At 40.3% G+C, this 14,278-nt stretch overlaps 1 protein-coding gene across 9 annotated transcripts in view; it reads left to right on the top strand.

Annotated features, from left to right (window-relative positions):
* CARMIL1 (capping protein regulator and myosin 1 linker 1) overlaps positions 1 to 14,278 on the top strand; it is a 321,864-nt gene that overhangs the window by 209,403 nt on the left and 98,183 nt on the right. For all 9 annotated transcript variants that reach the window (XM_055570803.1, XM_055570804.1, XM_055570809.1 and 6 more), the window contains 5 exons: positions 163 to 266; positions 2,667 to 2,744; positions 2,882 to 2,958; positions 5,909 to 6,013; positions 12,804 to 12,873. In XM_055570803.1, coding sequence (XP_055426778.1) covers positions 163 to 266; positions 2,667 to 2,744; positions 2,882 to 2,958; positions 5,909 to 6,013; positions 12,804 to 12,873 — 434 coding nt within the window. The remainder of the gene's footprint in view (positions 1 to 162; positions 267 to 2,666; positions 2,745 to 2,881; positions 2,959 to 5,908; positions 6,014 to 12,803; positions 12,874 to 14,278) is intronic.

Here is a 14,278-nt window from a genome sequence, read left to right on the forward strand (position 1 = left end):
GAAGATGTCAGAAGACCATCCTCAAGCTGCCTTTTGGGAATGGTGCTTCTGGTTAACCTCAGTCCTGCCTGTTGATGGGGCTGTTGGACCCTTTAAAGAAAATCACAGAACTCATTTTTGTTCCTGGAATGGAAACTAAGCTTCATCTTGTTATTGTTGCAGGGGTGAATAGCCTTTCTCAGTCACTGAGTGCCAACCCTTTGACCGCCACCACCCTCGTTCATCTGGACCTCTCAGGGAATATCCTTCGCGGAGATGACCTCTCGGTGGGTTTTCTTTCCCTTCCTGCCATCTTCCATGAAACTGTACTTAATAAGCCTGGAATAATTTCTCAATAGGGCTTTGTAATGTATTTTCCCACATCTCCTTTTATAATGACATCTTAAAATCATTTAGTTATGAGCTTGTAAGTGTTTTAGAGAAATATTCAGAGCCTGCCTTCATTAAATGTAATCTATCTCGTACATTTTTTTTCCTTCTCTCACTTAAGGTTGCTGAAGTTTAAATTCTTTCTGCAAATACTTAGTCTGAAGAAATTTTTTCTACATTTCAAAGCATTGTTGCACCTGTTAAAATTGTCTGATAAGAAAGATTAGAGGTGAAAAGTGAATTAACTTATCATTGAATAATATTATTAGGAAGACCAGTGGCTTTTAAAAACATAGTTTGTGAAGGAAAAGGATGTTGGGATGAACTTCAGTCCCATGTTCCATGAATACAGTAAAGAAGGGAAGGGTTAGGGGTCAAACTGGGGCTACTCTTGAAAGTTTGAGTGTGAAGGGAAAAGTTTCCCTTCAGTGGTAACAAGGTTTTTCATGCCTCTGACTCAGTAATATCAGCGTTTGGCAGATCTTGTTGATAGAGTGAATTGGGAATCATCTCATTGTCAGATGGGGTGAATGGTCCCCTTCCCTCTGGTCACCAGGATAGAATTTAGAATAAATGCTCCTTTATCAAGGGGGCCTATAGTACCTGGACCTCTTCAAAGGACCTTCATTTGCATCTCATTGCTTTATGGGAGTGAAAAATGCTGTGACCTGTATTCCCATTTCTCTTCTGTTTTACTTTCCTTGTAAGACAGGGAATGTTGCCACAGTCCTTTTTGTAGTTATTTGCTCTCCCTTACACTTGAACTCATTTACACAGTCCTTGCTCCCTGGCGTGCCATGACTTTTTCAGTGTGTTATCCAACCTGAGTTGTGCCTTTCCCTGGCGATTCATAAATCTGCTCCCTCCAAACATGAAACCAGGGGTCTGCTGGGAAACCACCAAAACGTTACAGTCACACACTAGCAGACTCGAGAGAAAAAGTAGAGCCTGAAGATGAAACAAGAAGGGGCATTCATAGGCACCTAAGACAGCCAAGGAGCTGGCCGGGAGTCCTGTCGCAGCTGGGCTTCTGGGGAAGGGCAAGTGGGATGATGAGGCCTGAGTGGCAGTGGGCTTCTAGCCCCTACGTGCTGAGGTTCTGAGAGCCATTCAGCTGGTGCTTCGGGGGATAACCCAGCCTAGCAGGGCCTACTGGAGGTGTTGGCCAAGTAGGGTCTTGTCACCACTTGAGGGTGATTAGAGCTCCCCCAGCTGGTGGCCAGGAGTAAAATCACAGTGCCAGGCAAAGAGAATCAGATCTTCGTTAAGTGAGAAAAAAAAAAAAAAGATTTTTCTGAATCAGAATTTTCATAATACAGTACATTCTCTGTGTCTGAGTATTCTAAAATACTTTTAGTCCAGCCTGTTGCTCTTCTGAATTCCTTAGTAGAGAGGAATTTTCTCAAGCATCTACAGCTATGTTGCTACACTCAGGAATCTTTGCCAAGGACTAGGATGTCTCAGTGTAAGCTTGTTTGTTTTTTCAAGTCTTTCAAGGCATCCACTGAAGCGAAGCAGAGGTTAGCTATTTGCCTGGTGGCAGGAGCTTGGAGTTGGTTTGCTGTTGGTGGCTGTTGGCAGTTACTACTCACATAGGCAATTAGAGAATAACAGAGAATTATTAATTTTATTGTTCTGATAGCCTTGTTCAGGGATGAGGGGATCATTTATGCACTGTGACTCCCTAGAAACTGAAGTGTCTTAGCTATAAATGACATTTTAACCACCCCCCCAAAAAAAAAACAACTAATCGTGTTGTCAGGCACTTTCTTGTTAGATTTTGGAGGTAACTAAGGATATAAAAATTTTTTTGTTGACCCAAAAAGAGAATATATATTCTGAAACTACCACCCTTTGTTTCAAATTCAAAGTAGTGGTTCCTTGAACGCTTTCAAAAGTCGTTAGTATTTTGATAGGGTGGCTGCAATTCAGGTGGTATTTCATTCTCAACAGTTAAAATCAATTAGCACAGTCCCAAAATAATATAACAAAAATAGAGCTAATCATAAAAACTAAGTCATATGTAGCAAAAAGGGGGTTTGGTAGCCAAGACTCCATTTGGCCTTTTTTAAAAAAACTTATATATAATTTAAAATATTCTTTGGATTTTTGCTCTCAGGGAAGGTAACAGAATAACAAAAAATTCTGCTGATCCTCTTGGGAAGAGTGAAGCATGATCCTGGGTGGTTTTGGGGCAACTTTATTTAAAATATTAACTTGCATTGTGTGTGGGCATGTGCCTGTGGGCATGTGTTTTCTGGATCCTAATATATTTGGTTTTTATTTTTTATTTCAAGTCCATGTACAGTTTTTTGGCCCAGCCAAATGCCATTGCTCATCTGGACTTATCCAATACTGAATGTTCCCTGGACATGGTAATATTTTTTTAATATTGCTCAAGGGGTCTCAGAACAGCTATTTATAAGATGGGAAACAATGGGCTTTCTCCCTAATAAGATATTCTTTTAGTCTTAGAAATATTTGAAAATAAGAGTGATTGTTTCTTTCCCAGGTCTGTGGAGCTCTTCTGCGTGGCTGCCTTCAGTATTTAGCTGTGCTCAATCTCTCCAGAACTGTGTTTTCTCACCGGTATGAAGTCATTCCTGCTATTATCATCTTTTAGGAGTGTCTTTCTCTCAGAGAACATTGTAGTAAGATGAAAACAGTAATAAAGGGTGCGTGTTGTATGTGAAAGAGGAGATGGTCCTAAACCATTATTGATGAATAGTAGACCTTGCAAGCTCAAATTTTTATTATGTCTTTTCTCCCTGCATGACAAGGTTCTTATCAAGAACTCCAGCCTGCCTATCTGAACTCTGTAATAAGGTGCCATTTCTCGTATGTGGACAGGCATTCTCTCTTAATACGGTAAAAATCCTTTTAGAAACGTCTGAAGGTGTTTCTCAATAATGCACTTTGAAGTAAGTCTCAACTGTGTCTGGGAGGCAAAGACCATAGTCAGCCCAGAGCTCTTGTATTCTGATTCGTGGAAGTGGCCGGCCAGCCTCAGCGCCTCACTTCTACCTTCATGTAGAATTCTACAATTCATGTAGAATTGTTTGCAAAACCAGGTGGTAGATTAGAAGTAACAGATATTCACACACAGCAGAAGCAGCAGCTTAGAATGGGAGAATGCAGAAGAATGATGAAAAGTACATGGGTTATTTTAGATTTGGTATTCTATCATTTAATGTATTAATACAATTCAGCACTCAGCATTTGTTACCACAAGTCATAAACAATATCAAAGTCATGATATGCTCTTTAATAACATGGAAGACTGCCTAATATTATCTCCTCTTTTATTGGCTCACCTTTTTTAAAAGCTTTATATATTCCAAGGGATAATAGTCACTTTGTTGGAAAAAATCAGAATTAAACATGCTTTCTTCTACAATTATGCCTCATAAATAAGTTATTCTACATTTTAAAGTACTTGTGGTCCCTTACTTGAACAGTGATGTAAATCTTTAGGATAGCAAAAATATGCCACAAGTACCTCAACCAGATATGATCAGAAAGTGTAAAGTGTAGGAGATAAAACAATGGGAGAAGTTGAGAGTTTTCTTAGGTACTGTATTTCAAAGACCTTAGAGGGTATTAAGTTGACTGCCCCATCAACCCATGTATTTGAAGAGAGCTCATGAAACCATGCTTTAGTGGAGCTATGATAGACTGAGGAATTGGGTTAGAAATGATATTATAGTACTATAAGGATCTTCATCGAATCAGCTCTTTTGTGATGATTGGTTGTCAGTAGAGCTATTAAGCTTGTAGAGCGAAACTGTGCTAACAAATTGCCTTGTCTTCCAAATGAGAGGATGTGATTACACTGTTTAATACCCACTCCCTTACCTAGATCTAATCATAGGAAGCCCCTAGTAAATTATGTCAAAATTGCTGCATTTGCACTGAATTGTAGATTATTAGCCAGTCTGTTCATATTGTGGTTCACGGATAATTTCAGAAGTGTAACAGTCAGGGTAGGTCAGGTTGTTCTAGTAACAGATGATTACCCCCAACCCACCACCCTCTCGATAGCTTTCTGCAACCATGATCTTGCAACATGTCTGTTATGGGCCGGCCACATCAACTTCATGCTGGGAGGCAGAGCAGCCTCTTTCTAGAACATTGACAGTCACATAGCAGAGGAGAAAGAAGGATGGTAACACACACATTGGCTGGTAAACCAACTCTCTGGAAATTGCACACATCACTTCTGCTCACATCCCATTCACCAGAGGGGCTAAGCCTGCCATTTGTGGGGTAACTGATCATCATCCTTCAGAAAGGGGCAGTGAGTATTTGGAAACATTAGAACATCAACACCAATACGATGTAACAGGGAGAAAACTATGTTCAAATAAAAAATTAACATTTGCTCATCAGAAAATGAACCTGAGTGTTCAAGCTTATATCCTTCTGATATCTGAAACCAGAGTTGCTTGAAACATTTGGAATGTATTCTACCAGAATTCTCTTTCTTCTTGAATTTATTTTTCATTCTCTCAAATAGAGATTCTTGCTGCTTAGAATAGAAAAATAGCTATTTTCTTCTCAAATAGCCTGAAATTGTCCTGTTTTAAAACCTTTCTCAAATATTGACAGGCTTCCTAGACCTCTGTGCATAAAATGTTGTTGAATAAGACACGGTTGAACTGGACTTCTAGGATGGCTTCCTCCCTGAGATAGTATGATTCCCTCACAGAATATGCATAGCTATCATTAAATGAGTGTTGACAGGGCATCAGGCTAAGTGCTTTACTTAGTGAATCCTTTCAACAATTCTATCGGATGGAACAAAACAAGCTAAGCATTGATATTCCAATTTTGACTCTGGAATTTCATTTTTCTTAAACCCTCATATTGTGGTGTTGACTCTGTCTTCTTGTTGAGTTGTATGATTTGATCTACTTCCCACTGGAATAGCAAGCAAGGGGATATATTTGGAGGTTATAACCCTTTCCTTTTGCAGTTTTGTCTTTTTTCTAATATTTGTCCTGAAATAATTAGATTTGTGGTATGGCTATAAGAGCCGAGTAGAATATTTGTCATGCAGGCTTCTTGCCAATCAGACTTGACCTCCAGTCTCAATCTTGGCGCATCTGAGACCTCTACATCTGAAAATATCGCCAAACACAGGTAGCGATCCTTAACAATCTGATGTCATCCAGTGGGAAGGCTCTCTAAATTGGTGAGAAATATATGTCTTCTTTGACTTATTTCCTAAAAACTCAAATATGGAGTTTCCTAGAGATCTAGAAATAGAACTCAATGAGTTCCTTGGCTATGAAGAATAGAAATAAAATGTTTTAAAATTTAATGACATTTCTTAACCTCTCTTACATGACTTTAAAAAGTATACTGAATTTACTTTCAGACTTTTTTTTTCTTTTTACTTTTAAATTTCTACTGAGGATACAACTGATTCATGGATTATTTCACAGTGTCTGAATTACCAATGAATAATTTTGCCAGTATGGAAGTGGGGTGTGGAGATGGAAGTTTAAGTGTATGACTGTCATGATTTGTTTTTCAGGAAAGGAAAAGAAGTACCGCCGTCTTTCAAGCAGTTTTTTAGTAGTTCTCTGGCTCTGATGCAAATCAACCTTTCAGGCACAAAACTGTCTCCTGAGCCCTTAAAGTGAGTGGTTAATTCATTTTCTCCAGAGCTTTTAAAGTTCAATTTGTTATTATGAATGTGTTTGAGGGAAGGGAAAAAAGACATACAATCCCAAGACAGTCAAGGCAGATGAAAATGCCTTTTACTTTGGGTCACAAAGGAAATCAAATTCTTTTCGAGTACATTGTGTGCTATTGATATTATTGTATCTTCTAGGGGAAAAAAAATCTTCCTTTGGTTTGTGACCTTGGCATTAGTCACTCATCTATAAAAGTGCTTCTGGGTACCATTGCCTTTATACTGACCTCTGTTCAGGCCATTTTAGTTAGACTCTTGTGTGAATTCTAAATATTTCTACTAACAATAATAATCAAACTATATGTACTTGTGTGTGCAACAGAACCAATTTTTAGGTGTTTTGCTTTCTGGTTACCTGGGTATCTATCTGTTTGGGTATTTTTACTTGGCAGGCAACTTATGTTATGGATGAATAGCCCCAGTGGATGAGTAGCAGTGAAGTTGAACTTTTTAGAATAATTTGTTATCCCTGAATTTCTGTTCATCATTGCCAGAAATAATGAAAAGGGCTGTAGAATCTAATTTCTCATTGAACATATTTTCAATTTTAGTTATGAATACCTATATTATCAGTTACGTTCAAATGTGCACACATATTTCTCCTTTCCCCACCTAACATGTAAATCAGCATTCAGTTTTCCCCTGTAATTTGTGTGAAATGTTAAAATCAATGTCTGCTATTTATTTTACTGAAAAATGTTTTTCAAATTAATTTGTAAATTCTCTTTTTAAGAGCTGTGAAATTCTCGATAACAGTATTCTGCAAAGTGCTGTGTGACTAAAACAACAGAGGCCTTGAGAAAGAGTTGATCTATAGCTAAATGCTAAAAAAGAAATTCTGATATTATAGCAGGCCTTTAAAAATTTTTTTAAACTTTTTGTTTTGTGTTAGGGGTGTAGCCGATTAACAATGTTGTGGTAGTCGTTTCAGGTGGACAGCAAAGGGACTCAGCCATACATATACATTTTTCTATTCCTCTGCAAACTCCCCTCCCATCCAGGCTGCCACATTACATTGAGCAGAGTTCCATGTGCTATACAATAGATCCTTGCTGGTTATCCATTTTAAATATAGCAGTGTGTACATGTCCATCCCAAACTCCCTAACTATCCTTTCCCACTACCCTTCTCCCTGGCCTTAAAAAAAAAAAACAAAAACAGAAAAAATGGAATCTGTATATTAGAGATCTCTAAATATAATGGCTGCAAATAGTAAAAAACCATGATTAGGCTATTTGTGTGGATATGAATAAAGCTATGAGAATCAATATTCTGAAGGGGAATCCCTTATAACTTAAACACAGTTACTCATTTGATTGATATTTATCGAGCATTTACAATGGACTATGTTCCAGGGGGCACTGAGTAGAAAGCAAAACCAGATTTGATATTATCATATCATACCAGCATGAAGTTAGCATATTCAAAGTGGTTTTAGTGATAGGTGCATGGTACACTAATTCTTTCAATGTTTTTGGTCCTGTAGAATATAGAGTAGTTCTTCATTGATCAGGGCAATTGATTTTATAGAATAATCCTCACCACAAGAACATGAATTTACTTGTACTTTATTATAGATATAGGCTTATAAACATTTATATTTAAAAGATATTTTGTGAGTGTTAAATCTTGTGACCTCTTATTATTTATGTGAATGTTTAATAATAAATCAGAACAGGCAGACCTCAGAGATACTGCAGGATTGGTTCCAGGTTCCTGCAATAAGGTGAATATCAGAATAAAGTGAGTCATGTGAATTTTTGAGTTTCCTGGTGCATATAAAAGTTATGTTCTTACTATACTGTGGTTTATTAAGTGTGCAGTAGCATTATGTCCAAAAAATGTCCATATCATAAATAAGAAACACTTTATTGCTAAAAAAAAGGCTAGCTATCATCTGAGCCATCAGTGAGTTGTAATCTTTTTGCTGGTGGAAGGATTGAAATATTGCGAGATGGGACACAGAGGCGAGAAGCAAGCAAATGCTGTTTTAAAAAATGGCACCAGTAGATTGGCTTGACATAGGATTGTAGCAAACCTCCAATTTGTTAAAAAAAAAAAAAAATGCAGTATCTGTGAAGTGCATTATGAGGAGGTATGCCTACGGTCTCTTCAGGTCTGTGTTTTACCCTGTAAAATTTTTAACATGAGGAAAAGGCTGATGGCTCAAGATTCTATAAACAAAATTTCATATGTGCATTTAATGTGAAACTATAATTTGAAAAGAGGTGCTTGGGTTTACCTGTGAGAGGATGAGAATGGAGGGGAACTTACAAAACACTGCCCTAAGCTGGATGCAGAACTGGGTGCATCTCCACAAACTGTCACCTGCTGTGTTGACAGCAGCCATGGGAAGGTGTCATTATCCCTATTTTACAGCTGAGGAAATTGAAGTTCAGAGAAGCCAAGTCCTTTGTCATACTCACTGTCACAGGTTGGGTTTTTTGGGAAGCAGAGTTAGAGATGAAAATTTACCTGTAGGATTTTATTAGGAAATGATTTTGAAATCCCACCTGTGAGGTACAGGGCAGACAGGAAGGAGGTGGGATGGGACAGAGGGGAGATTGAACTGGGGCTGCTACAGTGAAGCCCTCAGCCAGCCTGATGGGAGCTTTGTTGTTGGAATGACCCTGAGCTGGGTGAGGAGGCTAGGCCTTTATACCCCTGTGTTGATCAGTCCTTGGATACAGGCTGCTCTTGGAAGCAGATGTGACCTTGAGTGAGATACTTTTCTGCAGCTGAGGCAGCTCCCATAGAGGACCGATGGTCGAGGGGGCTCTGGGGAGGAACGCTGCAGAGTCCACTACTCCAAGGAAGAACACAACTCTGAAAAAAAGCAGTTACTCTCTTTGAGCAACCACTGGCTCAGGCCTGTTCCTAAACCACATTGCATCCCTGTGTACCGGGTGTGTGTAGGGGGTGGTGGGGGGAGACCCTCATTTCTTATGAAATTCATAGTCATAAGAAGGGTAAAGTAAGGCCCCTTCTCTTGAGAGTGACACTTTAAAGTTTGGACATATCCATATTTTATAGAACTTCCCCACTTAACAGATCTCCCCCACTTTGACAGATCTGTCAAAAGCGATACAAAGAGAGTAATTGCTTTTTTAAGAGTTGTGTATTTTCTTGGAGGTTGTTTTTCATCCACATTACAGTATTTTAAGGGGTTTTAAAGAAGAGGATGACACTGCTCCTTTAGCGTTTCCTAAAATCTCCGGAACAGAGTGGTTCTTGTGTGTCCCAAGCCTGCTCCCTGCTCCAGCATTGCATAGGGAGGCATGCGGCCCCATTTACCGCTTATACTTCTTCTTTCACACCCTCTCCCCTTCTTCCCTGTACCACCCTCCCTCCCTGCCACGTGGTCCCCCTTCTGCCAACCCCATAGCCCTGGCCAAGTATTCTTAATAGAGCCATTAAAATGGAGGGATGTGCTACTCCAAAATTATAACTAGTACCACATATCCAGTGCCGAGGTCCAGCCCCAGCTGATCCAGGGAGTTCGAAGTGGGGACAGCGTCGGCGAGGATCAGGATACAATAGCTTCAATTAGATATTAATTAGAGATATAAAGAGTACTAGAATAAGGATAGCTCAGTAGGAAAATTCAGTGGAGAAAAGAGGCTGAGTAGCTTGGTTTACGCAGGAGACCAATAAAACTTCAAGACAAGAAGTTTGCACCACTTACGTGGGCCGCAGGCGTCCTTCCGTTCTAACGAAGGAGAGGAGACACTGAGGCCTCCCTGGTCGGATCTTAGAAGCCCAGGCATAATTAGTAAGCATGGCGGGTTCCGCACTCCAGATGGAGACTCAGCCAGAGTTTGAGAGAGCGAGCGACATGGGGAGACCAGTATTTCGAGGAACTGATTCCAATTCTTTATTTTCCATGGTCTACTTTTGTACACTGAGATGTTATGCAAAAGTCACGCGGGGTCAGCAGTCCTGACTTTTATCAAAGTCAGGTGCTTCATACAAATGTATACAGAGGTCTTAGGGGTGTTACATCATCTTCTGGCCAGGGGGCCTGCTGACAATTTATGACCCTCTCCTTGTGACAGTGGTCAGTCAACCAGGACACTTATTTCTCCAGGGGTGATTATTCTTAAAACAGACGCCACCCAAATAAAGTTACATTCCTATAGGGTGAGGGTGTAGTGGGTTTTAATTAAGGAAAGAATTTACTTAGCCTAAGGTCTAACGTGATTAATATCAAAGGTTAATACTTATTTCTTCTATATATTCATTAATGTGTGTAAGGGCAGGGGATGTGGAGACTTAGCAACAAACATTGGCTCAACAAATGAAAAACCCTTCACCAATACAATTTCTAATCAGCCCACTATACTTATACTAATGGTTTTCTAACTTTTCTAAGGAACCTGTTTTTAGAAGGTTTAAAGCATCTTGTGCCTCTCACGGTTGGGAGGCTGTGAGCAATCACATGTGGCCGGACAAGCCCGTCAGGCAGGCTAGAGAACCTTCAGAGGAGTTTGTTAAAAGGTTAAAACAAGGTTAAAAGGTTAAAACACTCTTGTCACGCCCAGGAGTTTTTATTAACTGGAGCTCTAGGTTAACTCCTTCTCCGAAAGAGGTGGTGGGGGACAGCCCCCCGTAAAGTCAGAGGTGTAGGTGAGAGCACAAAGTAGTAAAGTAGGCAGGCTCTGGTTATGGGGGTAGATGCTCGAGGATTTCCAGGGGGACTCCTGAGGCTCAATCCCGCCTTTGCGTATGTCGAGCCTCCTTCCTCATGAGCTTTGCCATGGGTGGAGTGCCTCATGCCGGCCCCCAACAATCCAGAGCTATGGAGATGAAATACAAATTCTTCTCTTAACCAGTTTTGCACTAATAACTGAAGACCAAGAGGATCAAACCACAGAGGCAGTTTACACTGGGTTAAAAGAAACAACACGCCTTGTGATAAGAGTTTTCCCCAGTGCCTGCTATGCTTTGCCATAGTTGCTCTCTTTCACTTCATTTTACTAGGGACAGTTTCTGTGGGTTATTTATTTTCACTTGTCTCCTGAGTCGTTACCTTTTTAATCAGTGGCCTTCCATAGTTAAGTATGTTAAAGGACACCATTTATTTTCTTGGCCTTAACCTACATGTCAGAAATAGGAAGAATGTTCCCTCTATCTCAACATTATAGTAATACAGTGTTAAAATACGTGGCTAAACTTAAAACTTAGAAATGTAGGGACCTCTTCGGTATTGTCCTCACTCTCCCATTTGCTGATGAGAACCCGAGACACAGAAAGGAAAAGTAATGTCCTTCAGGCCACCTTAGTGATAGGGTTGAGACCCGAGGACTGGCCTTTTGGTTTCTAGTGTCTCAATACTGCCCCCAAGAACGGGAGAGAAGTTCCTTCTGAGGAAAAGAGAAACACTTGAAGAAGTGATTGAACAGAGAGGCATGCCCACAGATGAGATGTGCCCAGCCCTTTGTCATAGGACAGTGTTTGAGAAGAAGGGCCAGTGAACTGGATTAAAGGAATAAAGAGACACACACTCCCTTCAGCCTTCTTACCCACAGGGTTTGTTTTCATAGCTGGAAGTAGCCAAGTTCTTGTGCTCTGTCCACCTTGGGAATTTTCTCTCTCAGAGGATGAGGCCAGAGAATCACTAAAGGGGGAAAGTCTCAGATACTCTCACATGAAATCATCTCCTACCTTCTTACCTCCTCCTCCTCTGGGGTGTTTTCGAGTCACTGGAACACTGATAACAGCTAGTCATCACCCCCAGGTGGCAGTTGCCTTGGTTCTGTCCTCTAGTCACCCCCAGGTGGCAAATGCTCTCTAGCATTTACGGCTGTCCACCTTGCATTACGGTCATCCACACACACATTTGTTTCCTTTGCTTGAGAGTGGGACCCTTCTCATACTCATCTTTATGCTCCTCACCAGGCCTAGTTGAGGGTCTCTCCTGCTTTTGGTGTAATTAATGGAAGTGGGTGCATGTGTGAAATTTTTCTGTCAAGCCTATTCAGTGGTGGATTTTATTGGATTTTATTGAACTGACTTGTGAAAGTGGAGTCAATTCATCCTCTTATGAGATCCACAGGATATGTCCAGTCTCCTCCATAAGCAAATAAGAAACGTCTTTGCAGAGTGGCAGTGGGGTTTATCCTGTGACCAGCTAGTAGAATAGACAGACAGGATCCTGTTCTCAAACCCAAGGCTTGTACCTTATCTTCCATGCCTTTACACCCTTACCCATCCCCTTGCTGTATGTCCTTTCATCAGCTCATCCAGTATGACTTCACATCCTGGAATACTGTAGAGCCAGCCTTCCGCATTAACATAACACTTAGGGAAACCGAGCTTCACTTTGCTATTCTAATAACAATTGCCTACGAATATTCTAAACATAATTAAAGGTGTTCTCAAGCAGACGCAGGGGGGAATTTATCTGTGATGAACACAATTTAATTTCAGTGTGCAATTAGGAGCACTGTTGGTTTATTTGCATAGGAATGAATAACGACCCTGTCGGGTTTTGCATTTAGAAGGGACCTGCTCCATGTCAGGCAGAAGAATGTGACTGTGTCATTTTTATCAGGGCTGTCGGTCGGTGGACATGCAGTTGGCGTTTTGAAAAGTGAGATGGTGCTTGGCGCTTGACCCATTATGATTCAGAAAAGTCCTTCGTTCTCTGGGCTTTGTTCAGTGTGCTTACAAATTTTTAGGGCAATATGTGGGATTTTTATCTAATGTGTATGTGTGTGTTTCCTCCTCCCAGAGCGCTGTTATTGGGCCTGGCTTCTAATCATAACTTGAAGGGAGTTTCTCTTGATCTCAGCAACTGTGAGGTAAGAGCACCTTTAGACTATGTACTGGAATAGATAATAGTCTGTAAATTGCTTTGTCTTTTTCTTGGAAAAAGTGTAATTCTGTGACTCCAGAGGGTATACATGAAACAGGAAAATACACTTTATATAAGTTTCTGATGTTCTGTGTTTTGTGAGTTTTATCTACAAATAGTTACGGAACACTATTCAGAAAGCACTCAAATGTGCTTTTAATGACCTTTTCCCCCTCCCCGTCTTCTTGCCAGTTGTTTAAGTATTTTGTGATGACGCTTTGAGTTAACAAGCATTAAACTAGCTTTACCATCAAGAGAAGTAGACCGCGAAGCATTCCTCACAGAGGCCAGATGGGTACAGCCTAACTTGGACTTGGAGAATGTGAAAGGGAAGGTCTTTTGTCATTAATTTTGCTTTTTAATATCTTGATTTTAAAACAAGAAAATTAAGGTGCTTATCAAAATTATAACAACTCCAAACTTTTTTCCTATCCAACTACACACAGAGGAGAATTGAGGCTAAAAGCTTCTTACATTTTTAGAGTGTACCTGAACTTTTGCACTGTCTTCAAACTTGTAGTTTGTGTGGAAATTAGCAAGAAAATACCTCAGGACAGACTGTCCAGCCTCTTCAGAGCCACACTTTACCTACCATGTCGAACTTGGTGTCTTTTCTCAGGTCTAGAGATGGAAGGCTCTTCATTCCTCTTCTTGGGTTTTTATGCCCACTCTTCTCTCTTCCCAGTACATTCCTGCCATGTCCCTCTTCTTCCCCAAGGCTCCCCTCTCTTTGAGGATCTAGTTCAGGTCTAGCCTCCTTTGTACCTGCATCAGACGCGTACTATTCGATCATAGTTTGGCCATAACTAGCTATGCAGTCCTGGGTGAATTAGTTGATAGCACTACCTCTCAGTTTCTGTGTCTGAAATGAAGACGATATTTGTGCCTCTCCTAGTAGGTTGTTAGGAGGTTTAAAGAGCTCTTTGAAATATGCTGCTTAGAACGTCTAGTACCTATGAAGGTTGTTCACTGTTGTTGGCTTATCTATCTGTAAATTTCTTCCCTGACTGCTTCAGCACTTTGGGGTCTTATTTTTCCTAATTGTCTAGTACTTAATGATGGTGACATGCATTTGGACACTGAACAACATAGTGCCTTGTACAGTTATGAAGCTAGCTCCTGTATGCTTTCCCAGCTAGGCGGTGACTTTCTAGACGGCAGTATTTGTATCTTACTTTGCTTTCTGTTTCCCTTAGCTCCTAACAAAATGCTGAGCACCAAGGCAACTCCACATTGAAGATTAATGCTTTTCCTCTCTGAAAATTCCAGAAACTGACAAGTCTGAAATCAGCCATATAAATTGTTAGTGCAGGATTTTTTTTTTTTTTTTAACAATTTTGAGCTGGGGTGAA

The sequence above is a fragment of the Bubalus kerabau genome, chromosome 3, assembly GCF_029407905.1.
Source record: "Bubalus kerabau isolate K-KA32 ecotype Philippines breed swamp buffalo chromosome 3, PCC_UOA_SB_1v2, whole genome shotgun sequence".
NCBI classification, from domain to species: domain Eukaryota; kingdom Metazoa; phylum Chordata; class Mammalia; order Artiodactyla; family Bovidae; genus Bubalus; species Bubalus kerabau.